General features: G+C 35.0%; 6 protein-coding genes, 2 long non-coding RNA genes and 2 pseudogenes across 11 annotated transcripts; 3 read left to right on the top strand and 7 right to left on the bottom strand.

Moving 5' to 3' along the window:
- Positions 1-25: 25 nt before the first annotated feature.
- LOC104741204 (DUF724 domain-containing protein 3-like) lies at positions 26-1,167 on the bottom strand. Its single transcript, XM_010461999.3, has 4 exons — positions 884-1,167; positions 718-796; positions 504-628; positions 26-385 (listed from the first exon to the last, which is right to left on the bottom strand). Exons 1-4 carry the CDS (start codon positions 1,025-1,027, stop codon positions 152-154), a joined length of 582 nt encoding a protein of 193 aa, XP_010460301.2. The 5' UTR covers positions 1,028-1,167; the 3' UTR covers positions 26-151.
- Positions 1,168-3,422: 2,255 nt separating this feature from the next.
- LOC104743523 (DUF724 domain-containing protein 6-like) lies at positions 3,423-4,588 on the bottom strand. The gene is made up of 2 exons (XM_010464592.3): positions 3,987-4,588; positions 3,423-3,877 (listed from the first exon to the last, which is right to left on the bottom strand). Exons 1-2 carry the CDS (start codon positions 4,488-4,490, stop codon positions 3,515-3,517), a joined length of 867 nt encoding a protein of 288 aa, XP_010462894.1. The 5' UTR covers positions 4,491-4,588; the 3' UTR covers positions 3,423-3,514.
- A 528-nt stretch (positions 4,589-5,116) lies between these two features.
- Positions 5,117-6,304, bottom strand: LOC109128759 (putative F-box protein At1g26515 pseudogene; annotated as a pseudogene).
- A 142-nt stretch (positions 6,305-6,446) lies between these two features.
- LOC104741203 (uncharacterized) lies at positions 6,447-8,957 on the bottom strand. Its single transcript, XM_087484675.1, has 9 exons — positions 8,596-8,957; positions 8,289-8,506; positions 7,993-8,107; positions 7,636-7,725; positions 7,370-7,531; positions 7,143-7,262; positions 6,942-7,052; positions 6,774-6,855; positions 6,447-6,682 (listed from the first exon to the last, which is right to left on the bottom strand). The coding sequence occupies exons 1-9, from the start codon at positions 8,731-8,733 to the stop codon at positions 6,627-6,629; spliced, it is 1,092 nt and encodes a 363-aa protein (XP_087340801.1). The 5' UTR covers positions 8,734-8,957; the 3' UTR covers positions 6,447-6,626.
- On the top strand, positions 8,238-10,533 carry LOC104741199 (uncharacterized). The gene is made up of 8 exons (XR_015580135.1): positions 8,238-9,015; positions 9,200-9,240; positions 9,435-9,478; positions 9,563-9,636; positions 9,741-9,831; positions 9,946-10,003; positions 10,089-10,189; positions 10,287-10,533. It is a non-coding gene; the product is annotated as an uncharacterized LOC104741199 (long non-coding RNA).
- An 89-nt stretch (positions 10,534-10,622) lies between these two features.
- On the bottom strand, positions 10,623-14,307 carry LOC104741202 (DUF724 domain-containing protein 3). 3 transcript variants are annotated; one of them, XM_087484674.1, is made up of 9 exons: positions 13,763-14,304; positions 13,467-13,673; positions 13,077-13,147; positions 12,695-12,784; positions 12,433-12,594; positions 12,211-12,330; positions 12,015-12,125; positions 11,848-11,930; positions 10,623-11,531 (listed from the first exon to the last, which is right to left on the bottom strand). In XM_087484674.1, exons 5-9 carry the CDS (start codon positions 12,580-12,582, stop codon positions 11,519-11,521), a joined length of 477 nt encoding a protein of 158 aa, XP_087340800.1. In that variant the 5' UTR covers positions 12,583-12,594; positions 12,695-12,784; positions 13,077-13,147; positions 13,467-13,673; positions 13,763-14,304; the 3' UTR covers positions 10,623-11,518. The 3 variants fall into 3 exon arrangements, with proteins under 3 accessions (XP_087340800.1, XP_087340799.1, XP_010460298.1); XM_087484673.1 differs by lacking the exon at positions 11,848-11,930 and having other exon boundaries at positions 13,763-14,307; XM_010461996.3 differs by lacking the exons at positions 12,433-12,594; positions 12,695-12,784; positions 13,077-13,147; positions 13,467-13,673; positions 13,763-14,304.
- LOC109128769 (uncharacterized) lies at positions 14,154-15,687 on the top strand. Its single transcript, XR_002035084.2, has 7 exons — positions 14,154-14,291; positions 14,385-14,443; positions 14,763-14,841; positions 14,947-15,025; positions 15,140-15,197; positions 15,282-15,382; positions 15,480-15,687. It is a non-coding gene; the product is annotated as an uncharacterized LOC109128769 (long non-coding RNA).
- Positions 15,688-15,760: 73 nt separating this feature from the next.
- On the bottom strand, positions 15,761-19,321 carry LOC147928067 (DUF724 domain-containing protein 3-like). Of its 2 annotated transcripts, none has more exons than XM_087484671.1 (5): positions 19,045-19,321; positions 18,140-18,712; positions 17,256-17,973; positions 16,826-17,161; positions 15,761-16,615 (listed from the first exon to the last, which is right to left on the bottom strand). In XM_087484671.1, the coding sequence occupies exons 1-3, from the start codon at positions 19,108-19,110 to the stop codon at positions 17,500-17,502; spliced, it is 1,113 nt and encodes a 370-aa protein (XP_087340797.1). In that variant the 5' UTR covers positions 19,111-19,321; the 3' UTR covers positions 15,761-16,615; positions 16,826-17,161; positions 17,256-17,499. The 2 variants fall into 2 exon arrangements, with proteins under 2 accessions (XP_087340797.1, XP_087340798.1); XM_087484672.1 differs by lacking the exon at positions 15,761-16,615 and having other exon boundaries at positions 17,033-17,161; positions 17,256-17,385; positions 17,496-17,973; positions 19,045-19,278.
- On the bottom strand, positions 15,879-17,391 carry LOC104743519 (DUF724 domain-containing protein 3-like; annotated as a pseudogene).
- A 1,213-nt stretch (positions 19,322-20,534) lies between the features above and the next one.
- LOC104741198 (uncharacterized) lies at positions 20,535-22,339 on the top strand. Its single transcript, XM_010461994.3, has 5 exons — positions 20,535-20,667; positions 21,290-21,435; positions 21,533-21,642; positions 21,891-22,033; positions 22,127-22,339. Exons 2-5 carry the CDS (start codon positions 21,300-21,302, stop codon positions 22,167-22,169), a joined length of 432 nt encoding a protein of 143 aa, XP_010460296.1. The 5' UTR covers positions 20,535-20,667; positions 21,290-21,299; the 3' UTR covers positions 22,170-22,339.
- Positions 22,340-27,351: the final 5,012 nt, after the last annotated feature.

Here is a 27,351-nt window from a genome sequence, read left to right as displayed (position 1 = left end):
TTATTCAAAAAAAATAACACCTGAATGTAGAAGAAATTATAAAACGTTTAAACGAATAACACTGGAATTGAACATTCTAATAAATTCTTTCATATAACTAGGGAGCCAACACATTCGTTGTAAAACTTCAGCATATGTTTCAGCACCAAAATCACTCGGTCTTTCTCCCCCAGTTTTTTCTTTCCAAGTTTTGCTCTAACTCATCCAGAGATTCTTCAAATTTGTGTCTTTGCGTCTTCTGTTTCGCAAGAAAATGTTTCAGCTCCAAAGCATGTCGCTCTATTTCCCCCAGTTTTTTTTCAAGTTTGTGTCTTTCAGCTTCAATCATCTTCTGCAGACACTCTAACTTTTTTCCTCTGCTATTCTCCTCCTCCTCCTCAGGCATCTGCATTCATTCCAAAATAAATAAGAATCATAATTCATAAGGCAAAGATAATAAGCATCATGCATCTAGTGAAAGCAATAATGGTTTGGTTATGTATCAAACGACCAACTAGCTTTACCTCCTGTTGAGTTGAACTATTTTCCAAACCATTCTGATTCTTTCTTTCAGTTTCAGCCTCTATTTGTTTCAAGGGTGTTGCCGTTATGATCAGGGACGGAGTTACAACTGAAACAGATTCTTTTTCTGGGAAAACAATGACATTTGACATTACATATCATTAGATATGTGATGCAGAAATTAAACACAGAGAGTTATAAGGATGATCAAATTACCTATTGATGTTACAACTGGAGGAGTTTTATCATTCATCATCACAGCATCAGCTCCCTTCTTTCCCGAATCTCCAGTGGCCTATTACCATGTAACACAATTTATTTGAAACAACAATCAAAGACATGAGGAAAACAGACAAAACTAGTTAGTTAGTGTCTAACATACAGTTACGTTTTCAGCTTCAGTGACTGTCATGCCAATGTCCTCAGGATTCTGGGAATTTCTCAGATGCTTTGTGGCCACTTTAGGAGTCAATGCACCTTCGAACCCTTCTTCTTCACGACTGACTTCAACTCCACAATCCTTCATTATCGTTCGTCGTCGTCGTTTGCTCCATGTCCGGAAAAGCAAAAATACACTCTTGAGACATTTAGATAGATAGATAGAGAGAGAGAGAGAGAGAGACGTGAGGGAGAGTGAGAGAGTTGTAATCACCAAAAATGGTCCGAGAGTATATAAACTGAGAACAGAGGCTCGGTTTTTATAGCAACCACGACCAAATCACCACATTTACTACGTGAGCAATAATGACAATGGCATGAGTCAAGGAGCAAACGATTGAATAATTTGAATTTGAATTTGAAGCATATTAACGTATATTAATTCTCCTGGAGCATATTATTACGTATAGTAATGCCATATATCAGTTTGAATTTGAAGAGGGCACATGACGCGGCGGATCCTATTGTGACACCGGTCAGTTCATATGTTGGGATCGTAGTTATTTTTTTTTATCGTCTGGATTTATTATTGATTGCAAATTATGAGAACAATTACATATCTATCATGAACAATTCCTTCCAATCCTATTATATTCACAATATATATATATATATATATATATATTTTAATTAATATAGTTCCTATTGACTATTGTTATTTTATAAATAAAATATAAAAAGTTTACATGGTTTATATATATTTTTAAAATTCAAATGAAATGAAAAAAAAATCACTTCTGGAATATTTCTCTAAATTATTTGAATTTAAATTTTGATAGCACCTATTATTTTCAATTTTGAATTTTGACAGCACCAAGTTAAAATCTCAAATTTTTAATCGGACGCTCAATCATCTCCCGTAATTAATTACAAAAATGAAAAATCTTGATCGATCCTATAATTTAGGATACTAATAAAGTTAACTAATTAGTGTAGTAGATTCATTGTTTGAAATTTTCATTTATTAAAATCATAACAATAACAAAGATATCAATCATTTGAAAATATTCTTAATATCATATCAAAACGTACTGTTCCTCTCTTCATTGCAAACGATTAGGAAATTTAAGAAAATTTTACTTAAATTTTTCCCTTGTAGTGTAATAAAGTGTCACTATGATCAGTTGTGACATACCTTCCCCAGTTTTAACTTTTAACAACATAATAACACAACAATCAACATCATCTATGCTAACTTCTAGCTCAAATTAAATTGATCAAGAAAAATTGAAAACAAAACCGAATCAGTTTTTAACTCAAATAATTGCAGTAGAGTGGACAAATATATTACAGATATTGTCATAAAATGAACGGGAGAGAGATTTTCAGAAACTCAATCGTTCGTTCCCCATAAAGGAAGACCATAATAAGATATCCACCTCAATGCTCTGCAACTGAATCAAATCATCAAGGAGAGATATATAACACATGTGAGGTCGTCTCTCTATATAACCAAATCTCGGCTTAATAAAAGGTTATTCACAATTTGCACTAACAATTCTTTTCACCTTCTTGTTAAATCATGTTGCTTTAAAAAGAAATCTTACTATATTAATTGGGAAGTACAAATATGAAACTAACCTTAAAATGTGTAAAAAATACATTCAATTGCCATTAGAAAAAATTAATTAAACTTAATTAACTAATTTAAATAAATAAAAATAATTAAAAAATAAAAAACACTCACATATCAAATATTAAAAAATCTAAAAAAATCTAAAAACAATATTTTCTCTCTCTAAAAAATTATGGACGAAATTACTAAATATTTTAAAAAAAATATATAAACCAATCAGAATTTTAAAAACTAAGATTTTATATCCAAGTATACAATATAATTATTTTTAATAACTAAATTCGAAGATTATGTTAAGATTTCAAATTATGATTCTCCTATCATCTTTATTTTAATTTATTTACAAATTGTTTGGAATTTTTATATAACACTTATGATTAATAAATGCATATTTTTTTTTTTGCATATGTTGTGATTTGAATTTTTTTAAACGAAGATATATTACTCAATGTATGAAAAATGTGTATTTTAATTTCCACATTGGCAGGTTGATAAAACTAAATTCATATAGATGATAAATTAATAATTTTTATTTGCTGACAATTATAATATTAAAATTACTATTTTATATTTCACAAAATAATGATACAAATACAACAAACAAACAATGTAAAACTGTAATTATACGTGAAAAATAAAATACTATAATATTCTAAAATAATTAGTATTCAAATAGACTAATAGATTTATAAAACAATTTAAAATAAATAATATCTCAAACAAAGTAACTTTTTTAAAAAAAATAAAACAATAATTTTTATTATTATATTATAATTTTTTTTGAAAAATGTTGACCCGTGCTTAACGACATCGAATAACACTAGAGTTTAACAACAGAAATGAAAAATCAATAACTTGAATAACACTAGAATGTTAAGGAATTTAAAAGAATTGATTATAAAAGTACTTTTAATCCAATAACACCTGAATTTAGAAGAATTTATAAAACGTTTTAAACTAATAACACTGGAATTAAACATTCTAATAAATTCTTCCACATTACCAGGGAGCCAACACAGTCGTTGTAAACTCCTGCTCAATATGTGCAATCACTTGGTCGATGGTTTCGACACAAGATTTCAACGCAAGAATCAGTTTGGCCGCAGACCTCTTCAGTTTCGCAACCACATGTTTCAGCTTCAAAATATTTCGGTCTGACTCCTCCTCAACTTTCGCAACCACATGCTCTAACTCCCCCTGTTCTTTTTCCAATTTGTGTTTTTGGGTCTTAGAAGCTTCAAGCGTCTTCTGAAGACGTTCTACTTCCTCCTTCAGTTTCTTTACTTGCACATCTTCGACCTTGTGGGTTTCTTCTAGATTCCTTTTTCTGCTGCTATTCTCCTCCTCCTCCTCCTCAGGCATCTGCATTGTAATTCAAAAAGATAAATAACAAAATCATGATGAGGCTTAAAAATAATAAGAATCTATTATCCAGTGAAAAACCAAACGAAGTAACTAGCAATTTTTTTACCTCAAATGGTTTCCTTTCAACAATCATTTTCTTTTCATCTTCCATAATCAAACGACGAGCTGCTTCTTGTCTCTTAAGCTCCATAATATTACGTTCTGACTCGACCATTTCTTCTTCCAATTTGCGTGTATCGTTCTCTTGAGCTTCGATCTTATTCTCAAGACATTTTCGTTCCTCCATATTCTTTGCTCGCGCATCTTGGAGAGACAACACTTTGTCGATCCGTGATCCAGGGGTTGCAACGTCGAAACCATACATCTCTAGCTTGGCAAAAGAACTTCTGATGCTCCTTATTTTACTTGAAGGATCATCCAGCCGCAGATCTTTGACCGCTCTTAACAACGAATAGAAACTCTCCATCAAACCAACAGCTACCAATTCCCGGTGATCTTCATTAACCTCAAGTAAAGGGCTGAAATGAGGATTCTGTGGGAATGTTTTGTATGCCTCCTCTGTTTCATATTGGTTCCAAAATGGCATATGCTTTGCAAAAGGCAGAGTCATTCTGACACTTACTTCTAGAGAGAGAGAGAGAGAGAGAGAGAGATAAGAAGAGAGAGTAAGGGTGTTGTTATCACCAAAGTGAGATAAAAAGAGAGTGTGCGTGTGAGGGTTTGAAATGAGATGAAGAAGCCTTGCTTTTATAGCCAAAGTCTTCCACGTACATGTAATCAAAAGGAGAATAAGACATTAATGAGAATATATCAATTCTCACGTTAATGTGTCAATCACAAATTATTCGTGTCAATCACTATTGATTAAAACGTCGTTACACAAATTCAAAACTATTGACTCGAAATTTGTACTTAGAATCTCAGAATTGCGTATGTCTTGTGACTTCATAAATGTGTCAATCACTATTGATTGTGCCGTTACACAAATTCAAATTCAAATTCAAACTTAGAGAAGTGAGCTTGTTTGATTTGGCTGACATATTCATGGACATACGCAAATTCTGATATTGTAAATACAAATTTGAAGTCTCTTGTTTGTTTGGAAAGCAATGGTTGCCTCACACAAGCAGGCAAAGAGAAAAGGTCCAACTGATTTTAGAAAGAAATGGTGACATTGTTTATGAAATAAAACTAACAAATCAACGAAAGTAAAAGAAATAATATAAAGATTATATGGGTAATCAAATCATGAATTGTCTCTCTGACAACAACCTAAAACTCTCTAGGTAATCCGAAAAAACTATAGCGTTTATAAAACGACTTACGAACTCATCACTGTATGCGGAAACGTCAATCTTAAATCTTTTTTAAACTATTCTTGTCGGGATTGTAATAGGTGACATAAAAAATCACCATAATAGCGCCATGATGGTGCGAAGATAAACTCACCCGTATGAGTAGCGCCTCTGACGCGTAAGCGTTGCTTAATTTCGATACCAAAAGTTATTTTCCTCAGCGGTTCATGTTTTTCACCATCCAGATCCATAACCCACACATCAAATGTAGATGCTGTGACTTCAATAGCTATGGCTAGTTTCCCCTTGAAGTTCATCAAAGTGTCACTATGTAGACTTGGTGTTTGAATCTCTCCAGGTAAACTAGTAAAAAGATTCAGACGGTCAGCCCTCAGTTCAAATCTCATTATGCTCAGTTGTGACATACCTTGCCCCGTTTTAGCAACATAATACACAACACCATCTATGCACACACCGTTAGACCAAGGACGGTGATCAGGAATGCTACAATCCAGCATTTTCCATGGCTTTTTTCCTCCCAATGTGAACACTTGATGGTGAGATGATGGGTCTTGTTGATGGTCATCACGTCTTTCCGTCATGGACAAGACTTTGTATTGATCACTAACTGGATCATACCCGAAAAAACTTTTTACGACCTTGTCCCTTCCCCTTCTTCTGACTCTTGGTAAAGATATGAAACTACCAGTGCTGGGGTTAGCTACTACATGCTCTTGACCATATCCAATGCTTATCAATCCATTAGCATCTATATATAATAGTACCCTAACTTATCAGGACATAGGGACCGACATGTACTCAAACGTGATAGAAACGACGACGTTGATGATGAGAAAGACGACAAGAAGAAATGCAACTTTTTGCGGTTAGCGATGTGAAGGGGCCGGTCGAAAGCGATTAGGGTACAAGGCTGCCACGGAAAAGATGTGATGAAACTTCGACTGCGGATAGTTGTTGCACATGACTTGGATAGTGTGAGACACCTACCTACAGTTTTTAAAGGCAACCGCCTAAATATCTCGATCACAAGGTCCGGAGGGAGTTGATCAAACTTGTTTTCCTCTTGAAGATTCTTCACGATTTTGGTCTTTTTGCTGCGTGTTATCATGATCGACCAATCGCTCTAATTCTTTCGAAACCCTAAAAAGCAGATCTTCTTATTTGTACACACGAATATACGATAGAGATTCTAATCAGCAATATACGGTTATAATTGTAGGAGATATTTTAGGTAAGTGATAACTCCATAATTAACTGAAACAACTAACTAAATAACCTTACACAGTTGTTACATAATTTATAATACATAAACTGATCAAGTTAACGATTGATACAAAAGTATTGTGCATGACGGTAAAACTTAAACGCCAGATGGGAGAAAAACCAAAATAGACCAATCTGGTTGTGTCACTGCAAGTTTGCGTTTTCCTTCAGGGTCTGCAATCTCTTAATCCGCTTCTAAGAACTTCTTCATCCAGTTTGTGTCCTGTATATATATATTCAGTTACTTGAATCAGCAAACAGAGAGGAAAAAAAAAAGAGTGTTGGGAGCAATGATGCAAAAAAGGAGATATGACCTATAAATACTATTTTGTTCGTCCGGCTCTCTCCCTCGCTCCATTTTCGCGCTGGCACAATCTCATATATCTCTCTAACAGCCTACGTACGCATAATCAATAACAAACAAGAATGTGAAAAACATACTGAGGAGGATCAATGGACCTTTAATTCATGACATACATTACCTGCAATATATGCAGCTGTTCTGAGTTTTGAATGCTCAACACAGCCTTGCAACGGTATATATCCATCTCCAACTTTTTATCCCACAGAATTTCCTCCAGCCATAAACGAACCTGTCAATCCGAGAACAAGTTGGTGTGTCACGAAGAACACTGTTTTCTTAACTAGTTGTCAAGTCCAAGAATGTTTGATAAATTTGCTACCTTATCGAGGTTTATAGGTTGCGGTTCGCTGATGCATAGAGTCCTTACTCCACTATCGTGAAGATCTGTCGTCGTTAATGATTTATTTGCTTCCAGCAGTGATTCCAGACGACTAACATGCTAATTGCAACAGTGAACAGGGGAAAAAAGGTTCAGTTTTTACAGACAAAAGCAGAAGTAGTAATCGAATAAATAAGAGAAGAGAAAACAGGTTTCAGAGACTTAACAGTTGAATCATATGCCTGGCAGTTTAATATATTGGACAAATCAACTTGGCACCTAACCGATCGGATGACATTGGCGAGCGAGTTGATGGAATGAATCTCCTTCTCTAATTCATCAGATTCCTCTTGAGAAATCAAGTCCACCTTGTTCATTATTATTGTGTCCTACAAGACAAAACCAAAACAATCTCGTCATGATGAGGTGAGAGGGAAGATGCGGAAGGCGATAAGTTAGTGTACCAATTGGTTGAGTCAAACAATATGATTACCGCAAATGCTATTTGATTAAAAGCCTCAGGAAAAGAGGATGTGTCACGGCGCTCATTGAGCTGAAAACGAAGATTTTTTGCATCCACAACCTGTTCAAGCAGCTAAGTCAGTAAAGGCATTATAACATTAATTCCTAAGCACTAAAACTACTGGAACCAGGGAGAGAGTATGCAACTTGACACATATGCTATAAAGAAGTAACCAGAAAAAAAAAGAATGAATCACTAGCTATAATTTTAAATTTCTTATAATAGTCTGGATAACACAATGCTGTGCACAAGATGATACTAGAACTATAAAGCAGTGTCAAGCTTAACAAAGGAGAAGTGAATCAGATTTAAGAGTTCACTACTCACAGTAACAATGCAGTCAAGCTTGACTTCTGATTCTAACTGTTCATCCAACCAAAGTATAGAAGCCAGTGGAGCCGGATTTGCTAAACCTGTAGTCTCCAGCAATATATGATCAAGTCTGCATTTGAGAAACCAAAAACAGAATGTCTAATAAATCAAATATGCATTGGCTTTACCAAATCTTAGATCATCAAGAATATCTCACAGAGTCTATAGATAAAGCAAAGGCTCATAAATTTGGGGACATCACGAGCTGAACAGTTCAGAGTTCGTTACAGTGTAGAGAAATAAAAAAGCACCTGTCTTTTCTCTGAACAAGCTGCTCGAGGGCTTGAACAAGGCTATGCTTAACAGTACAGCAAACACAGCCATTAGCGAGCTCAACCCATTCCTCAACAATGGCACCTTCATCTCCATCGTTAATCATAGCCCTCTCAACACCAATCTCTTCCCCAAACTCATTCAAGATCACAGCGATTCTCTTCCCATGTTTCCCATTCAGTATATAATTCACAAGCTGGGGGGCCAAAAACAAATCGATCAACAATCAAAAACCAAAACCCAACACTTAAATTAGTGAAAGGAAGAAACTTTATCATTGCTTACGGTGGATTTTCCCGCGCCGAGATAGCCGGTGATGACACTGACACCAACTGAAACAGCGTCGCTTGACGAAAGATTCTTTCCGACAGAAACATCCGGTTGGATTTGGATAGCCATCGGTGGCTCTTCATCATCTTCCATTTTGTAACTCTCTCTCAGCTTCTTTCCTTGAGCATCACCGGTTTATGCAGAGACGCCGTCAGAGAAGAGAAGACTCATCAGAGCTTCGTGTATGGGCCGTGCCCACATCAACTCGGTTTGGTTCGGTTTAATTTGATCCGGTTTGGTCTCGTTGTCTTTTGTGTTGAAAGATAGCTCATTTCTGCCTGTTTTAGTCTCCATTTCACTCTGATCCTTTTAGGTTTATTGGTTAAATTAAACGATGGGTTAGCTGTAATGAAAAAGATGATTAGCTCTGAAACAGTAAGTAAACGACTCTTCTTCCTTTAAAATTTGATGTCTTTAGGAGTTTCTTAATGGATAATAAGCGCTTCTTTTCTTAAAATTTTTGGATTTTGATTTGTGAGTTTTTTGGTATCAGTCCAAGTGTGTGTTCCTTCAGGGCTTTTCTTTTCTCACAACTCTTAGTTTGCTTCCTCCTTACCAGGTTTTGGTGAATACCAGTTTCATCAACTTCTCTATCCAAAGGTTATAATAACAATCAATTGCATTATCTAAAGTAGAGCTGTGATCGTAATGTGCATGATTAAGAAAGATCATGGTTTGGTGGATACCAGTTTCATCAACTTTGGTTGAGTTTGTCTTGGTGGACTTTGATTGTTGTTATGGTGCAAATGGATATCCCTTTTTTTAATCTTGGTTTCTTCTGTTTTATCATATAGATTGATCTTGAGAAGGGAATGATGGACTGTTTGTACGCAAAAATGTGAGCTGCTTCAACTATGTTCAGTTTACAGTTATGCCATATTCTTTATGTTTCGTAACCTTTAAATCGTTTCGGATTTGAAAGGCACTCACTTGTATCACGGATTGTGTCATGGCTGAGCTAGAGAAGTTAAATCAGAAGTATCTTGTAGCTCTAAGGTAAAAGCTTTTTTAGACTTCAGAGTAGGATTGTTCTTCTGTAGAATTGCAGCTTGGGTCCATTTACTGGATTCTTCATTGGTTACTTCTACAATTTTGGATAGGATTGTGAAGGTTCTCCCCGATTTGAAATACTAACTTGGTGTACACAAAGGGACACCTGCTGATGACTGTCTTGTGGACAGATTTACTCTGGTAATGCCTCGGCTCTAGCTTTGTTTACTTATGTGTCCTGTTTCTCCAAGGAGATGCGCTGTTTATGCATATAGTCTAATCTTCTGTTTGATTATTTCTTCTGTGATATACCAGCACAAGTGCTTCACAGTGGCTTACTTGTGACAGAGATCTAAAGCGAAGGTTTCTCAAGGTAAAGCTAGTAATTTGGTATATATGAATGCTTGGTGATATCCATGGCTGTAATCCTTGGATAACTTCTTTTAGTTTTTCTACAGAATGTTAACTTCACTATGTGTTAAAGCTAGTACTCATGTATGTGACGCAACGCAAGTACTCAATAGAGAAGTTGCCTGAAGCAACAATCATGTATGTGGAGGTATGCATTGTATCATCTCTTCGACTGTGAAATTTGAAATATAATGCTACTTGGTATTAGCTTATTTGAATTCACTTTTGTGATTTTGATGGTGCAGCTCCAAGATACTGATAAAGGAACAGAGACCCCTAATGATTCAAGAAGATTTTTGGGAAGCCTTAGTTAGTGTTGGTTTAAGCTCTTGCGCTGTTGTATTATGCGATATTGAGCCATTTTTTGTTCTATTATGTCCTCTATTTGATAATGTTATTGCACTTGTAAGCTAATCTAACACATTTCTCTTCTCAAGGTCTTGCGCTGTCTTGTTAACTTGTTACTTGATATGGAAATTAACGTGTTTGTTTAGCTTTGAGCTTTGGGGTTTTATGCTTAACGAGGAAACAATTTAACAGTTGTAAGACCAGAATGATTCTCACACATTTATAGCTTAAGATTTTAAAATCACAAAATATAGATCGACTCCAATCACCATAAGATCAGCAAAAGCTAGTTTTCTAGTTAATCTTTAAAAGATTAATGAAACTAAACCTGATCGATCATCAACGATACGCAAAAGATCTTAGACAAGTCACTTACATCTACTTCATTTAGCCTAATAAGAGCTTACATGTCATTATTCATTAACTTATTACCATGGAGCCAACAGAGATGTTATGAACTCCACCTCCCCATCTGCAATCTCTTGATCAATGGTTTCCACACAAGATCTCATTTCATCAATCATTTTGTCTGCAGCTTCCTCCTTCTCTTTCACAGCTTCCATCTCCTCTTTGGCAAGCGCTTTTTGTGTCTCCAACTCCATAATCTTACGCTTGAACTCAACCAGTTCTTCTTCAAATTTGCCCAGTTCTTCTCTAAAGTTGCGTGTTTCGGTCTTCTTAGCTTCAATCTTCTTGTCAAGACATTCTCTTTTCTCCACTTTCTTTTCTCGCCCATCTTGGAGAGACAACGCTTTGTCGATCAGTGATAGAGGAGCTGCAACGTCGAAACCATGTTTCTCTACCTTGGCAAAATAACTTCGGATGCTCCTTAGTTGACTTGAAGAAACATTGGGCGGCAGATTTTTGACTTCTTTCAACATGTCATAGAAAGTCAATATCATACCAACAGCTAACATTTCCCGGTCCTGAGCATTTTCTATAGCATCGACTAAAGGGCTGAAATGAGGATTCTGTGGTAATGTTTTGTATACCTCCTCTGTTTCGTATTTATCCCAAAATGGCATAAGCTTTGGAAAAGGCACAGTAGGCTTTGCTGGAGTTTCCTCAACAGCAGCAGCAGAACAAGAACGCATTGGCCTTTTTCTTGGGACGTTTGGAGGAGATTCTCTTATCGGTTTCCGCTGAAAATGGAAAAAAAAACATTACAGCTTCAGATAATACCAATAAACCAAATACCCTTTGACTGAAATTAGTATCCAATGCCTTCAAGGACAGCATACATAGAAAGTTAAAGTCTACTCTTAACATTCTAACCAAAGCTAAAACTTTTTCACCCATTTTAACCATCGCATATAACAAGAACAAAGAAAGGAACAAAATTGAGACAGCTACAAGCAAAAACAAAACCAAATTTATATTCAGTTACTTGAATCAGCAAACAGAGAGAAAAAGAAAAAAAGAGTGTTGGGAGCAATGATGCAAAAAAGGAGAGATGACCTATAAATACTATTTTGTTCGTCCGGCTCTCTCCCTCGCTCCATTTTTCGCGCTGGCACAATCTCATATATCTCTCTAACAGCCTACGTACGCATATTCAATAAAAAACAAGAATGTGAAGAGCATACTGAGGAGGATCACAAGACCTTAATTCATGACTACATTACCTGCAATATATGCAGCTGGTCTGATTTTTGAATGCTCAACACAGCCTTGCAACGGTATATATCCATCTCCAATTTCTTATCCCACAGAATTTCCTCCAGCCATAAACGAACCTGTCAATCCGAGAACAAGTTGGTGTGTCACGAAGAACACTAGTTTCTTAACTAGTTGTCCAAGAACGTCTGATAAATTTGCTACCTTATCGAGGTTTATAGGTTGCGGTTCGCTGATGCATAGAGTCCTTACTCCACTATCATGAAGATCTGTCGTCGTTAATGATTTATTTGCTTCCAGCAGTGATTCCAGACGACTAACATGCTAATTTCAACAATGAACAGGGAAAAAAAGGTTCAGTTTTTACAGACAAAAGCATAAGTAGTAATCGAACAAAGAAGAGTGAACAGGTTTCAGAGACTTAACAGTTGTATCATATGCCTGGCAGTTTAATATATTGGACAAATCAACTTGGCACCTAACAGATCGGATGACATTGGCGAGCGAGTTGATGGAATGAATCTCCTTCTCTAATTCATCAGATTCCTCTTGAGAAATCAAGTCCACCTTGTTCATTATTATCGTGTCCTATAACACAAACAAAACAATCTCGTCATGATGAGGTGAGAGGGAAGATGCGGAAGGCGATAATAGTGTACCAATTGGTTGAGTCACACAATATGATTACCGCAAATGCTATTTGATTTAAAGCCTCAGGAAATGAGGATGTGTCACGGCGCTCATTGAGCTGAAAACGAAGTTTTTTTGCATCGACAGCCTGTTCAAGCAGCTAAGTCAGTAAAGGCATTACAACATAAATTCCTAAGCACTAAATTACTGGAACTAGGGAGAGAGTGTGCAACTTGAGACATATATGCTATAAAGAAGTAACCAGATAAAGAAAGAATCAACTAGCTATAAATGATGAAGAGACCTAAAACTAGTGTGGAGAACACAATTCAATGTATTTTTAATCCCTCTGCTGTGTACAAGATGATACTAGAATTGTAAAAGCAATGTCAAGATCAACAAAGGAGAAGTGAATCAGATTTAAAGAGTTCACTACTCACAGTAACAATGCAGTCAAGCCAGTGGAGCCGGATTTGCTAAACCTGTAGTCTCCAGCAATATATGATCAAGTCTGCATTTGAGAAACCAAAAGCAGAATGTCTAATAAATCAAAATATTGTCTCAGATTCAACTAGTAGTTATCAACTACAACTCAGGAAAAGCAATATTCCGAACAGAGGACTAAAAAAAAGAGAACAAAACAGAGTACCAAAGCTTCAAATTAGGTTGACATATATATGCATGTGGTTCAAGGCTTGCCTTTACCAAATCTTAGATCATCAAGAATATCTCACAGAGTCTAGAGATTAAGCAAAGGCTCATAAATTTGGGGACTTCACGAGCTGAACAGTTCAGAGTTCGTTACAGTATAGAGAAATTAGAAAAAGCACCTGTCTTTTCTCTGAACAAGCTGCTCGAGGGCTTGAACAAGGGTATGCTTAACAGTACAGCAAACTCATCCATTAGCGAGCTCAACCCATTCCTCAACAATGGCACCTTCATCTCCATCGTTAATCATAGAGCCCTCTCAACACCAATCTCTTCCCCAAACTCATTCAAGATCACAGCGATTCTCTTCTCCATCGTTAATTTACAAGCTGGAGCCAAAAAACAAATCAATCAACAATCAAAAACCAAAACCCAACACCTTAAATCATTGAAAGGAAGAAGCTTTATCATTGCTTACGGTGGATTTTCCCGCGCCGACAGACACCAACTGAAACAGCGTCGCTTGATGAGAGATTCTTTCCGACAGAAACATCCGGTTGGATTTGGATAGCCATCGGTGGCTCTTCATCATCTTCCATTTTGTTTTTGTAACTCTCTCTCAGCTTCCTTCCTTGAGCGTCATCGCCGGTTTATGCAGAGACGCCGTCAGAGAAGAGAAGACTCATCAGAGCTTCGTGTATGGGCCGAGCCCACATCAACTCGGTTTGGTTCGGTTTAATTTGATCAGATTTGGTTCGGATAAAATACTAAACCCCTAATTTGAACAAACTAATCTCTCTCTCACTCTCTCTGCTCGATTCTTGCATCTGAAAGAAAGAAGAAGAAGAAGAACCTAAAGGTCTCGTTGTCTTTTGTGTTGAAAGAAAGCTCATTTCTGCCTGTTTTAGTCTCCATTACATCTGAATTATTGCTTGAGTTCAACGATGGGAAGAGCAAAGAAACCTCAAAAGTTTGCTGTAATGAAAAAGATGATAAGCCACAAAGCAGTAAGTAAAGAACGACTATTCTTCCTTTAAATTTGATGTCTTTAGGGGTTTTTTTTTTTTACTGGGAGTTTCTTAATGGATACTTATCTTCAGTTACAAGGAAGAGGTTCTGAATCCAAACAAATAGGGACCACTGAACTTCCGAGGAACGTGTAAGCTATATATCATAAACCCTTCTTTTTTTGTTGTTACTTTGGTGATGTTGGGGTCTTCTTTAAAAATTTTGGATTTTGATTTTTTTGGTATCAGTCCAAGTGTGTTCTTCAGGGCTTTTCTGTTCTCACAACTTTACTTTGGTTCCTCCTTACCGGGTTTTTGGTGGATACCAATTTCATCAACTTCTCCATCCAAAAATATGGTTATAATAACAATCAGTTGCATGATCTTAAGTAGAGCTGTAATCGGAATGTGCATGATAAAGAAAGATCGATTTTGATTGAATTTGTTATGGTGCAAATGGATGTCTTATAGATTGATCTTGAGAAGGGAATGATGGACACTTCTTAAGCTGAGCTAGAGAAGTTAAGTCAGAAGTATCTGTTGCTCTAAGGTAAAAGCTTTTTTAGACTTCAAAGTAGGACTTTTTCTTCTGTAGAATTGCAGCTTGGATCCATTTACTGGATTCTTCATTGGTTACTTCTACAATTTTGGATAGGATTGTGAAGGTTCTCCCCGATTTGAAAGACTACCTTTGTGTACACAAAGGGACATATCTTGTGGACAGATTTACTCTGGTAATGCCTCGGCTCTGGCTTTGTTTACTTATGTGTCCTGTTTCTCCAAGGAGATGTACTGTTTATGCATATAGTCTAATCTTCTGTTTGATTATTTCTTCTGTGATATACCAGCACAAGTGCTTCACAGTGGCTTACTTGTGACAGAGATCTAGAGCGAAGGTTTCTCAAGGTAAAGCTAGTAATTTGGTATGAATGCTTGGTGATATCCATGGCTGTAATCCTTGGATGTTAACTTCTTTTAGTTTTTCTACAGAATGTTAACTTCACTGTGTGTTAAAGCTAGTACTCATTTATGTGACGCAACTCAAGTACTCAATAGAGAAGTTGCCTGAAGCAACAATCATGTATGTGGAGGTATGCATTGTATCATCTCTTCGACTGTGAAATTTGAAATATAATGCTACTTGGTATTAGCTTATTTGAATTCACTTTTGTGATTTTGATGGTGCAGCTCCAAGATACTGATAAAGGAACAGAGACCCCTAATGATTCAAGAAGATTTTTGGGAAGCCTTAGTTAGTGTTGGTTTATGCGCTGTTGTATTATGCGATATTGAGCCATTTTTTGTTCTATTGTGTCCTCTATTTGATAATGTTGTTGCACTTGTAAGCTAATATAACACATTTCTTTAAGCTAATATAAGACATTTCTTTTCTCAAGCTCTTGCGCTGTCTTGTTAACTTGTTACTTGATATGGAAATTAACGTGTTTGTTTAGCTTTGAGCTTTGGGGTTTTATACTTAACGAGGAAACAATTTAACAGTTGTAAGACCAGAATGATTCTCACACATTTATGGCTTAAGATTTTAAAATCACAAAATAGAGATCGACTCTAATCACCATAAGATCAACAAAAGCTAGATTTCTAGTTAATCTTTAAAAAGATCATCAACGATACGCAAAAGATCTTAGACAAGTCACTTACATCTACTTCATTTACATGTTGTTTCCTAACTTATTACCATGGAGCCAACATAGATGTTCTAATCTCCAGCTCCACATCTGCAATCTCTTGATCAATTGTTACCGCACAAGATTTCATTTCATCAATCATTTTGTCCGCAGCTCCCATCTTCTCTATCACAGCTTCCTTCTTCTCTTTGGCAAGCGCTTCTTGTCTCTGAAACTCAACCTTTTCTTCTTCAAATATGCGTCTTTCGGTCTATTGAGCTTCAATCTTCTTGTCGAGAGATTTTCTGTCCTCCACTTTCTTTGCTCGCTCATCTTGGAGAGACAACACTTTGTCAATCCTTGATTGAGGGGTTCCAACGTCGAAACCATACATCTCTAAATTGGCAAAACAACTTATGATGCTCCTTAGTTTACTTGAAGAAACATTGGGCGGCAGATCTCTGACTTCTTTTACCAACCAGTCGAAAGTCGATATCATACTAACAGCTAACATTTCCCGGTCCTGGGCATCTTCTATAGGCTCGACTAAACGGCTGAAATGAGGATTCTGTGGTAATGTTTTGTATACCTCCTCTGTTTCATATTTATCCCAAAATGGCATAAGCTTTGATGGAGTTTCCTCAACATCACCAGCAGAATTATGTACTACATTTGGGACTTGATCTAAGGATACATCTGCATAGATCAATCAAAAATAATAAATAAAAATTTGCTTTAGCATACACAAACCAAAACTAATGATGCGTCTAAGCTACTTTGAAAAGACATAGCTTTAGTACAGTGAAACAGATTCTTTTGCTGGAAAAACAAAAACATTTGACATTACATATGATTATATATGTGATGCAGAAATTAAACACAGGGAGTTAAGGAAGATCAAATTACCTATTGATGTTACTTGCTGCGTTACAATTGGAGGAGTTTTATCATTCATCATCACAGCATCAGCTCCCTTCTTTCCCGAATCTCCAGTGGCCTATTACCATGTAACACAATTTATGTGAAACAACAATCAAAGACATGAGGAAAACAAAAAAAAACTAGTTAGTGTCGAACATCCAGTTACGTTTTCAGCTTCAGTGACTGTCATACCAATGTCCTCAGGATTCTGGGAATTTCTCAGAGGCTTTGTGGCCATTTTAGGGGTCAATGCCTTAGCACCAGAACAAGAAAGCATTGGCTTTTTTCTTAGGACGTTTGGGACTTGATCTAAGGATACATCTGCATAGATCAATGCAAAATAATAAATAAAAATTTGCTTTAGCATAAACAACCCAAAACTAATGATGACTTTGAAAAGAAATATGTACCCAACCTGTAGGTGGAGGTGTATTTATCCACGCAGAGAGAGGCACATCAACAATATCATCAACATGGCATGAGTTGTGTGTTTCTTCTAGTTTCCTTTTTCTGTTGTTATCTTTGCTATTCTCCTCCTGAGGCACCTGCATTCAAAAAGTAAATAACAACCATGAGGCTCTAAGATAATAAGCACCATCTAGTAAAAGCGACAAAAGAGTGTCTAAGCGTACAGTGAAAATAGAAAGAACATTACAGCTTCAGATACTAGCAATAAACCAAATAATGTTGACTGAAATTAGTATAATTGATCCCTTTAGATCATCACGCCAAACTCCACCTTCCCACGTCATGAAAGGCCTAAGATCCGAGTGTTCAAATACAGTTTCCATCTTTCTAGCCTCTAACTTAACCGTGTAACGTTTGTCACCGTAAATTACTCTCACCAGCCCTTTATGCCATCCCGAACCAGAAAACGCCTCGACAGAATCCAACAACGAGTACGTGTCAACCGAAGAAGGAGGCGGTATGGGTCTAACACGGCACGAATCAACGGTCATGTTTGGTCTCCCCTCATCACCATCGCAGCTCCTCCGGTACCTATTCCATTCCTTCACAATGAATCTCTTCTTATCATCCACACCAGTCTCTTTGATTATCATTGCAGTGAACCACAACATAGCATCTTCGGCAGAATTAACTTCCACCATTGTCCCGGAGGACTTATCCAATTCCTTCAAGGACAGCATACATAGCCGTTAAAGTCTACTCTAAACATTCTCAACCAAAAGCTAAGAACTTTTTACCCATTTTAACCATAGCATATAACAAGAAGAAAAAAAAGGAACAAAATTGAGACAATTTATAAGTAAAATTGAGAACTTGGAAACCATTTGGTACCTTGATTTCTGGTCGGACCCAGCTGGAACCATTCCAATCAAGATGACGTCGCAAATCCTTCCTCTGGAACTGTATAATGTCAGGTGGTAAGTCAAAATAGACAAGATAGTTGTCATCTTCCAGTTTCTTAACGACCACACCAGTCCACCACCCGTCTTTGTGGTCAGCATCCACAACCGTCCCTTTCTCCAAAACGACCCCTTTGTCTTGATTCTCCTCCGGAGGAGGGATAGGTCGGATGAACCTCTGTTCCAAGTGTTCGAATAGAGGAGACGAACCGTCCGATTCAAGCAAAGTTAAGTACCTAACGCGAAGTATCTTCTTTCCTGAAATCCTTCTTGGGCTATCCTCTAGAATAATAGCTCTGAACCACGCCCCTTCGAATCCTTCCTCTTCCGAAGAGACTTCAACTTCACAATCCTTCATAATCATCCTCGTCGTTTCATATTTCTCCCAAAATGGCATAAGCTTTGGAAAAGGCACAGTAGGCTTTTCCTCAACAGCAGCAGCAGAACAAGAACGCATTGGCCTTTTTCTTGGGACGTTTGGAGGAGATTCTCTTATGGGTTTCCGCTGAAAATGGAAAAAAAAAACAATACAGCTTCAGATAATACCAATAAACCAAATACTCTTTGACTGAAATTAGTATCCAATGCCTTCAAGGACAGCATACATAGAAAGTTAAAGTCTACTCTTTAACATTCTTAACCAAAGCTAAAACTTTTTCACCCATTTTAACCATCGCATATTACAAGAACAAAGAAAGGAACAAAATTGAGACAGCTACAAGCAAAAACAAAACCAAATCTAAGAAACAATCTCTTAACCAGTGAACCATAACACTGAAAATAGAGAAAAGTCTTGCAAGAAAGCAACAAAATCGAGAACTTGGAAAGCTTTCGTACCTTGAGTTCTGGTCGGACTTCCACTTCACAATCCTTCACAATCCTCGTCGTCTTTTGCTGCTCCATCTCCGGAATGTGGTTACTTTTACAGAATAACAAACAAAACCCAGATCCCAATTGAGCAAAGAGAGAAGCACAATGTTAAAACCCTAGAAAAAAAAATTGTTGTGGGGAACAGAGACGGAAATAAAAGGAAAAATATATTAACTCTTTTTCATTTCTCTATTTTTTGGCGCGAGCATCGCAAAACTCTGTTGTACAAGACTACGTTTACGTTGTTGAACTGGTAGAGAGAATCCTCAATAACTACGAAACTAGAAATATTTGGATAAGATTACCTTATTGGGCCTCAAGGCCTCGTCTTGTAATTGTCGAATTCACAAAATACACTAAAACCTCTATAAATTAATACTCTATAAATTAATAAATATTATAAATTAATAAATTTTATTAATCCTGAATTGGATCAGTGTAAAAAATAACAAAATTCGATAAGATAATAAGATAATAAGATAATAAATTTTTTAAAATCTTTATGTAAAATATGGTCCCAATAATATCATAAATTAATAATCATGTAAATTTACACATATATATATATGCTGATATAATAAAGTATACTTTTTTTTTTGACAACAAAGTATACTTCTCTTAAACCTCATATTTATAATACAATTGTTATGTTGTATCTTCAAACTATAATGATATAAAATATTCTATAACATTTCATAAAATAACTAAAACATTTTAAAGTTTTCAATTTCTAAATATGCATTATTTACATTTTTATAGTTTGATAGGCTATTAAAATACGACAATTGATATTCTTATTCATAAATTTGAATTTATGTATGTCATGTGTATAAGTGAATTTGTCTATAGTATTTGTAATTTATTTTCAATAATTTTTTCTAAATATTTCAAATTCAGTTCCAATACCATAAAATTTACAACATCCGAAATTCTAATCTTATTTTGCTAAAATTATCTCAATTCATAATTTTTAAATTTAAAACTTCAAACAACTAAAAATATATCTATAAATTAATAATTATTATTTTACACTATAAAATGATAATTATTCATTTATAAATAAATTAATATCACTATAATTAATAAAATGTCTTAGTCCCAATATTATTAATTTATAGTATCACATATGTACTACATTAAATGCCACAACAGAGGCTTGAATGAAATTAGCTTTAGCCTTTTTATGTTTGTTTCTAGTCTCTCTACGTATGATTTGTACTGTACGACTGTACGAGTAAGACCACCCACACGAGTCTCTTTGACTCAAAAAAAAAATACCTTTTGACTAAGATCATTGAATCATATCCTTTTAAGCTTTTGTAGTATTTGATTTTAATAACACGCTTTTTATATGGATACAGATTACTTTTTTCAACTAAAATAGAGACTAGAGAGAAATATTGAGGAACACCTTATTCATTTCATCAAAAAGGGAGTTCATACTTAACAGATCTGAAGCCCGAGTCACATAACAATGGGCCGAGCCCATATTCTAATCTGCACGAGAGACTTTTTGTTAAAAGTCTCTCTTTCTCTCTCTCTCACTCGGATGCTCTCGATTGTTCAATCTGAAAGAAGAGGAAGCTCAAGGTAAAGTTCTCGTCTTTGTAAATTTTCTTAGCTTCTCAATCTGTTTTCATGGTTTATGGTCTCAATTGATAGAGTCCCTTTTGTGTTTTCTCCGATGGCGAAAAAGGGTTTTGTTATTAGTTTGTCAAATTCTCTGTTTATTTTTATTTTTGTTTTTAAGCCTAGAAATTGAAAACTGGGGTTTGTGTTATTTGCGCTACATCTTCAGCCTAGGATCATTGTTTTCCCATTTGAGATATCATCATGTGTTTGGACGCACTGATTCTATTTTGGGTTCCTCGTGTTTCGATTGTCAAAATGTTAAAGTACGCTTTTTTTTTTTTTAATCTGTAATCTTGTTTGTTTTGATCATTTAGATGAATCCATGCTTACTAACTGTTTGATTAATAGCCTTAAATAATTCTACTTGTTTAAACATGTTTTACCAATTCTGTATTTGGTTCCAGTATAGATTCCAAGTCACTTGTATTATTTGTCTTTAAATCTACATTGGAAATTCCTACTGGAGTTGTTTCAGGGTTTAGGAGGTTTAGGGTTCCAGGGTTTACAAGTTGTGTGCGATGTTTAAAACCCCTGAAATCTGATGATGGTGGTAAGCTTAATCTTAGGTTGTTTCTTACAGTTTTAAGTAAATGGGGAAGGGTGACGCAAAAGCTGGTGGGAAGGGTAAAGGAAAGCAAGCAAGTGGCAGTGATGAAGCACCCTCCAAGGGTAAAGGCAAAGCAGGAAAAGCCGCTGATGGTCTCGGGACTTGCACTTACGTTAAAGGTTTGTTCCTTTTCTTTTCATTTCTGTGCCTACTTGAGCGCTTCTGGTTCCACAACATCGAAAGTTTTGTCGAAACTGAGATGGCTTTATTATACAGCAAGACATGTTTTGTGCGAAAAGCAAGGCAAGATCAACGAGGCCTACAAAAAGTTGCAGGATGGTTGGTTGAGCAATGGAGACAAGGTTCCTCCTGCTGAATTTGCAAAGGTGAAATTCCTTCTTCTTCTTTCTTACTATGTCTATGGGATAAAAAACATCAATCTAAGATAGTTCAGATAGTATTGTTATTCCATCTTTAGCTGTGACATCTGCTGAAAACCCATTTCAATACCTCATAGTTCATTGCTTTCTCGAGACCTATAAGTTTTAGTTTCCGTTGGCTATACTTCGATAGATGTGTGTAATGAATGGTGGAGAATCTGAACACGATTTTTTGTGCATGGAACTTATCTCAGATTGCAGCAGAGTACTCGGAGTGCCCATCAGGGAAAAAAGGAGGAGATCTTGGATGGTTCCCTCGTGGAAAGATGGCAGGTCCATTCCAAGATGTCGCCTTTAACACACCTGTTGGAGTCACCAGTGCACCCTTCAAATCAACGTACGCCCACATCCTATCTCTTCTTTCTTCAATCTGAATTTTGCTTATATATTAGTGTATGATGAATATGAGTGTACGGCAATTGCATTGCAGGCACGGATATCACATTATCTTATCAGAGGGAAGGAAGAACTGACAGAAATCTCCTCTGCTACTCTTATGGAAGTTGCTACTGTAACTTAAAAAAACACAGCCTTTGTTGTTTTGGCCCTAAATGGTTTTACAAATTGTTTAAAAAAGTCTTCTCAGTTGAATAATGAATTGTTCCAAAGGCTATAATATATGTCGGTGTTGATTTCTGAATAAGTCATATCTCAACTCTGATATTAGTAGCTCGTCGTTAGATACTTTGGCTTTGGGAAAGTCAGAGTTTGCCATTTTGGTTTCTAAGCTTCTGAACGTAGACGAGGCTTAGAGAGGTTTGCTAACATCGCAAGAAATCGTTTCTAAATAAACAATGGTCATACATGTGAACACAAGTGTGTAAATGCATATGAAAAAGAACAGAGGAAAGAGACGAGTGTAGTGTGCGTTGTTGACTTGTGTACTTGGTAGTGTGAATCTAGCAAACGCATATAGTCCTATGACTGATAATTTGCCCAAACCCCCAATCCTCCATCCACTTTTTATTAAAGAAATAATAAATATTGAGATTTGTTGTCGCGTAACCAAATTTCAAACACAAGCAATGACTTCACGAGCTAATAGTTCCCACTTCCCACTTGTGTGGCTTCTTCTTCTTCCTTGATTAGTCCGATGAAATCATGCTTATCATAAGTATTAATTAGACTACAACCTTATTCATTCCAGAAGAAAATTTATTTGTGAGGAATATATTGAATAAAAGGATTTGGTTTTAGAGAACAAAATCCGAATGGGATTCCTATAAATACTTTTGGACAAAGCAAATGGGAACACAAGACTTTATATATAACCGCAATCCACAAACTAGGCCTGGGCAAAATACCCGGATCCGAAGATCCGATCCGAACCCGATCTGAAAACCCCGATCCGAATCCGTATTCGAAATTGTAAAATATCTGAACGTGTTCTAATTCTTTAAATCCGAAAACCCGAACCCGAATCCGAATTTCACCGAAATCCGAACGGGTATCCGAATATATCTATATTATTAATATATAGTAGTAATATATTAGTAATATTTATAATTTTAATAATATAAGTATCCAAAATTTTCAGATTTTTAGATATATTGCGTATTATTAAATAATTTAGAGTAAATTAGATACTAAAATTTTGAATTTTGTGAACTTCTGGTAATCCGAATCCGAAATACCCGAACCAAACCCGATCCGAACCCGAAGTCTAGAAATGCCCGAACGGGTCCTATACCTCTAAACCCGAAAATCCGAAATATCTGAATCCGAACGGGTACCTGAATGCCCAGGCCTACCACAAACAATGAGGATGAATGCAAAATTAAAATTTATTAACATGTAATATTGTGAAAATATACAAAAACAATCATGTGTATGATGTATTCTTCTAATGTTTAGTTTACGTACAGACAATTATACCTAAGAACATTCAAAATTGTAGATTAAAGTTGCTAATGTTCGAGTTTATCACAAACTTTCAGAAGTCTATTTGGGTTATCTAATAACAAAAGCAACAAATCCCTCTTGGAAGAAAGCAAATTGAAATGTAAAAATTGTAAAGAAAAACGAGAACACGGCAAAAATTACTAACGTGTTTTAATTAAACAAAAACACCAAGATATATACGTTGCATCAGAAGTCGATAACTGTGCAAAATTCCCCATATGTACATACATAGCTACATTGTGTATCAAACCAAAACAAAACAACAGATAATTGTGTAACAGCAATAATAACTCGATACGTGACATACGTCTCAAACATGAGAACCTAAAAATAAGCCACAATAATTCCCACTAGTGAACTTCTATATTCATTAACTAAATTAATCAAATTAATCTCCTACTTAACCACGTACGTACGGACACATATATAACCAACAAAAATTACATAACACATGACTTTAGATTTGGAAAAGGAAAACTTTTTGTACGTAGAAAAATTGAAATGTTTTTTCTCTTATAAGGAAATGTTTTCGTTCGTTTACGTTTGAGATCTACGAACCAGAGAGCAACAACTACGGTGTACAAGGAAATATTGTTGAATTATTCTTACCAATAGACAGACAACATCTAGACAATGGTGATTTGCTTTACTATTAAGTTAAAGAACATAATGAACATATTTAGCCATAAGTCTTTGAAAATAATATATTTTAGCCATAAGTCTTTACATGATATTATGATAGTTAGTGAAGTCAACACCTATCTTTCCTTTTTAATGTTTTAATAAAATAATACATGTCCTTAAAGTTGACCCAAAAAAATTAGATATCCTACCAAGCAACTATGTTTAAGATCTTAACAAAATAAATAATACCCCTTCCGTTTCAAAATATAGAATGTTCTAACTAAAACACGCAGATTAAGAAGTTTTTACTTTTAACAAGTTCAACCAATCAGAAACAATACTGTATAATATAAAATACTAAACTAATCTAAAAGTTGCATAAAAACTTGAAAACATCATATATTATGAAACAAAAAACTTCTCTAAAACATCTTATATTTTGAAACGGAGGGAGTAATAAACTATAAAAAATATTTTTCAATTGGATAACTTTGATATACTCTACACATTAAAATTTGGAAAAATGATTGCTAGCTACGCCGATTATTGACCAACACATACAAACAATATAAATGTTTTGTTAGCTACACGAACAATTGTCATTACATAAGAACATGCATAAACAAACATGAGTTATGTACAATACCATAACCATCTAATTCCGATGATTTCTTTGCTGGAATCCGGTGTTGACCGGTATTAACCGGCGTTGACCGATGTTGACCAATGTTGACCAAAAATTTTAAAATTTTTATTTATTTTTTATAAACAACAAAGGTTAAAAAAAAAGTTACATAACTTTACTAAAAGATTATATAATAAATTTTTACTACAAAAATATACATTTTCCTTTTATAAATTCAAAAGTTGGTTTTTTATTTTATACCATATCATTTGTATACCCTATTATATTTTATTATGTAGCATGCTATTAAATATTTTTATATAACAAATATATAACACAAAAAATGGTAAATCAAAGTCTAAATATATAGCAAGATGCAATATACTTTGACAAAAAAACAATGTAACAAATTAGACTCAATTACAAAAAGTCTATGAAGATTTTTAAGCCAAAAGATTTTAAGAAAAGATTATATGTCTCATCATTTGTTATATACCATTTTATATTTGTTATATAAAAAAGAAAAGTTTTTTATATAATAAAATTTTACTACAAAGTATTATAACAGATATAATATGGTATATAACAAATATACATTTCCCTTTTGTATATAATAAATATAATATTGTATAAAATTAAAAACTAACTTTTGAATTTACAAAAGGAAAATGTATATTTGTTATACTATTTTGTAGTAAAATTTTATGATATAATCTTTTAGTAAAGTTCTGTAATTATTTTGTTAATTTTAGTTGTTTATGAAAAAAAAAAATTGCTCAACACCGGTCAACGCCGGTCAACATCAGTTAATGTCGGTCAACACCGGATCCAGGCAAAGAATATATCAGAATTAGATGGTTATGGTGTTGTATACATAACTCATGTTGTTTAAGTCATCTATACTTATATAGACAAAGGAACTGTTGGTGTTTGCAGGTGGTTCCTGTTCAGTTTTTTTTTTTTTCTTCTTGTTTACTAGTAACTAGTATAGGATTACACTGGATTTGCCGATTAAATTTATTCTTTAGGATGGCAGCGATGATAATGATCGATTTCACAACTAAGACAAACAGTTACCAATTTTTTTTAAAACCGTTGCCAAATCCAAAATCAGAAGCCCCTTTCCCAGAGATGGTTACATCGGTTGATTTGATTATAGGTTTATGTGTCCTACGATGGCTAAGTGCCGTTTGTTTTCTCTTTCTCATGGTGATGGTTGTGTTGGTGACTGTGCCAGCGAATTGGGTTGATAAAATTCAGAGTCAGTCGAGACTGAATTTGTTTCAAACGGCATCAACAAGCAGTCAAACGCAACCAACTTTGGTTAGAGTCTTTTGTTATGGTGATCTGAAACGAAATCGTTTTTGATGTATTTCTCCGATAGTAGAGCCGAATATTGTTTGGCGAGTAAATGCGAATTTTTTTTCTGGATTTATTCAAGTCAAGCCCGTGATACGTGAAGAGTTTGTCAACTCTCCATGATAACCAATATTTTCAATATCCTTGTGGAGAAGGAATGAAACATAGAATTCAAAGAATATATTGGTGTTTTGGTCGGTGAATATGGGATCCCGGAAAATCAAGTCGACATAGGAACAATACATCGATGAACGGGAAGGTAATGTGTGATACGAATTGGCTGTGAAGTGAATTGGCTGTGAAGTATATTGGTGTTTTGGTCGGCGAATATGTAATGTTTAATTAAAGTGATGCAGAAAGCATTTGGGAGTTTCATCTATAAGGTGTTGGCCCTTTACGAGTATATGAAGAGAGGACTTTACAGATTTCATTTGTTGCATGTAAGGCTTTCGTTTGGAAAGCAGGGTTACTTCCACTTCTTCATGGAAATTGTGTTCAATTTCTTTTATTTGGTTTAATGGTTGTATTTGTATGGATGTGTAATATATCATGTAACATTTTTATGATATAATAAAATTGATTTGCCGTTAAAAAAAAAACTCATGTTTGTTTATGCATGTCCGTATGTAATGACAATAGTTCGTGTAGTTAATAAAATATTTATATTGTTTGTATGTGTGGCGATGTGTTAGCATATACTTGGCGTAGCTGGCGATCATTTTTCCTTTTTTTTGTTCAAATACATACTACGGTTTTAAAATAGTAATACTCTAGTTATTGTTTTCTATATTATTGAGTTAAATAATGTCGTCAGTGATTAAATGTTCACTTTTTCATGACTTTAATAATAATTGATATACTGGGTTTTAACCCGCAGTACACTACGAGACTATATTTTTATAATCAATGGTTAAAAATAAAATTCTTTTAACTTCTAAAGAATCTAATATCAATTATTATAGGATGGAACCAATCTAAGTGAGTTAATATACAATTTAATTGTTGGTTATACTTCATATTTATAGAATTATACTAAAGGGGAAATTAAGAAAGATTTCAAGGGATATTTTTTTAGAAAACATCATTGTAATTGAATTAATGTACTAAATACCAAGCACAATATCTAAGATACCACTAACCAAAAA

The sequence above is a fragment of the Camelina sativa genome, chromosome 14, assembly GCF_030686135.1.
Source record: "Camelina sativa cultivar CO46 ecotype springtype chromosome 14, ASM3068613v1".
In the NCBI taxonomy this organism is placed as follows: domain Eukaryota; kingdom Viridiplantae; phylum Streptophyta; class Magnoliopsida; order Brassicales; family Brassicaceae; genus Camelina; species Camelina sativa.
The sequence above is the reverse complement of the archived record's forward strand: the minus strand, read 5'-3'. Positions and strand labels throughout refer to the sequence as shown.

Bases quoted from the DNA above. Each gene is read 5' to 3' on its own strand.
- LOC104741198 (XM_010461994.3), top strand. From the start codon at position 21,300: ATGGGGAAGGGTGACGCAAAAGCTGGTGGGAAGGGTAAAGGAAAGCAA. The intron at 21,436-21,532 runs GTTTGTTCCTTT...TTTATTATACAG, and splicing joins GACTTGCACTTACGTTAAAG to CAAGACATGTTTTGTGCGAA. The intron at 22,034-22,126 runs GTACGCCCACAT...ATTGCATTGCAG, and splicing joins AGTGCACCCTTCAAATCAAC to GCACGGATATCACATTATCT.
- LOC104741202 (XM_087484673.1), bottom strand. From the start codon at position 12,582: ATGAACAAGGTGGACTTGATTTCTCAAGAGGAATCTGATGAATTAGAG. The intron at 12,331-12,432 runs GTTAAGTCTCTG...TGTTGAAATTAG, and splicing joins GCCAGGCATATGATACAACT to CATGTTAGTCGTCTGGAATC. The intron at 11,532-12,014 runs GTAATGTAGTCA...TTCCATTTTCAG, and splicing joins ACCAGCTGCATATATTGCAG to CGGAAACCGATAAGAGAATC.
- LOC104743523 (XM_010464592.3), bottom strand. From the start codon at position 4,490: ATGACTCTGCCTTTTGCAAAGCATATGCCATTTTGGAACCAATATGAA. The intron at 3,878-3,986 runs GTAAAAAAATTG...ATTACAATGCAG, and splicing joins TTGAAAGGAAACCATTTGAG to ATGCCTGAGGAGGAGGAGGA.
- LOC104741204 (XM_010461999.3), bottom strand. From the start codon at position 1,027: ATGAAGGATTGTGGAGTTGAAGTCAGTCGTGAAGAAGAAGGGTTCGAA. The intron at 797-883 runs GTATGTTAGACA...ACATGGTAATAG, and splicing joins CTGAAGCTGAAAACGTAACT to GCCACTGGAGATTCGGGAAA. The intron at 386-503 runs GTAAAGCTAGTT...GAATGAATGCAG, and splicing joins ATAGTTCAACTCAACAGGAG to ATGCCTGAGGAGGAGGAGGA.
- LOC104741203 (XM_087484675.1), bottom strand. From the start codon at position 8,733: ATGGAAGATGATGAAGAGCCACCGATGGCTATCCAAATCCAACCGGAT. The intron at 8,108-8,288 runs GTGCTTTTTTAT...TCTCAAATGCAG, and splicing joins CTTGTTCAGAGAAAAGACAG to ACTTGATCATATATTGCTGG. The intron at 7,726-7,992 runs GTGAGTAGTGAA...CTGCTTGAACAG, and splicing joins AGCTTGACTGCATTGTTACT to GTTGTGGATGCAAAAAATCT.
- LOC147928067 (XM_087484671.1), bottom strand. From the start codon at position 19,110: ATGGAGCAGCAAAAGACGACGAGGATTGTGAAGGATTGTGAAGTGGAA. The intron at 18,713-19,044 runs GTACGAAAGCTT...TTCCATTTTCAG, and splicing joins AAGTCCGACCAGAACTCAAG to CGGAAACCCATAAGAGAATC. The intron at 17,974-18,139 runs GTACCAAATGGT...CTGTCCTTGAAG, and splicing joins GGGTCCGACCAGAAATCAAG to GAATTGGATAAGTCCTCCGG.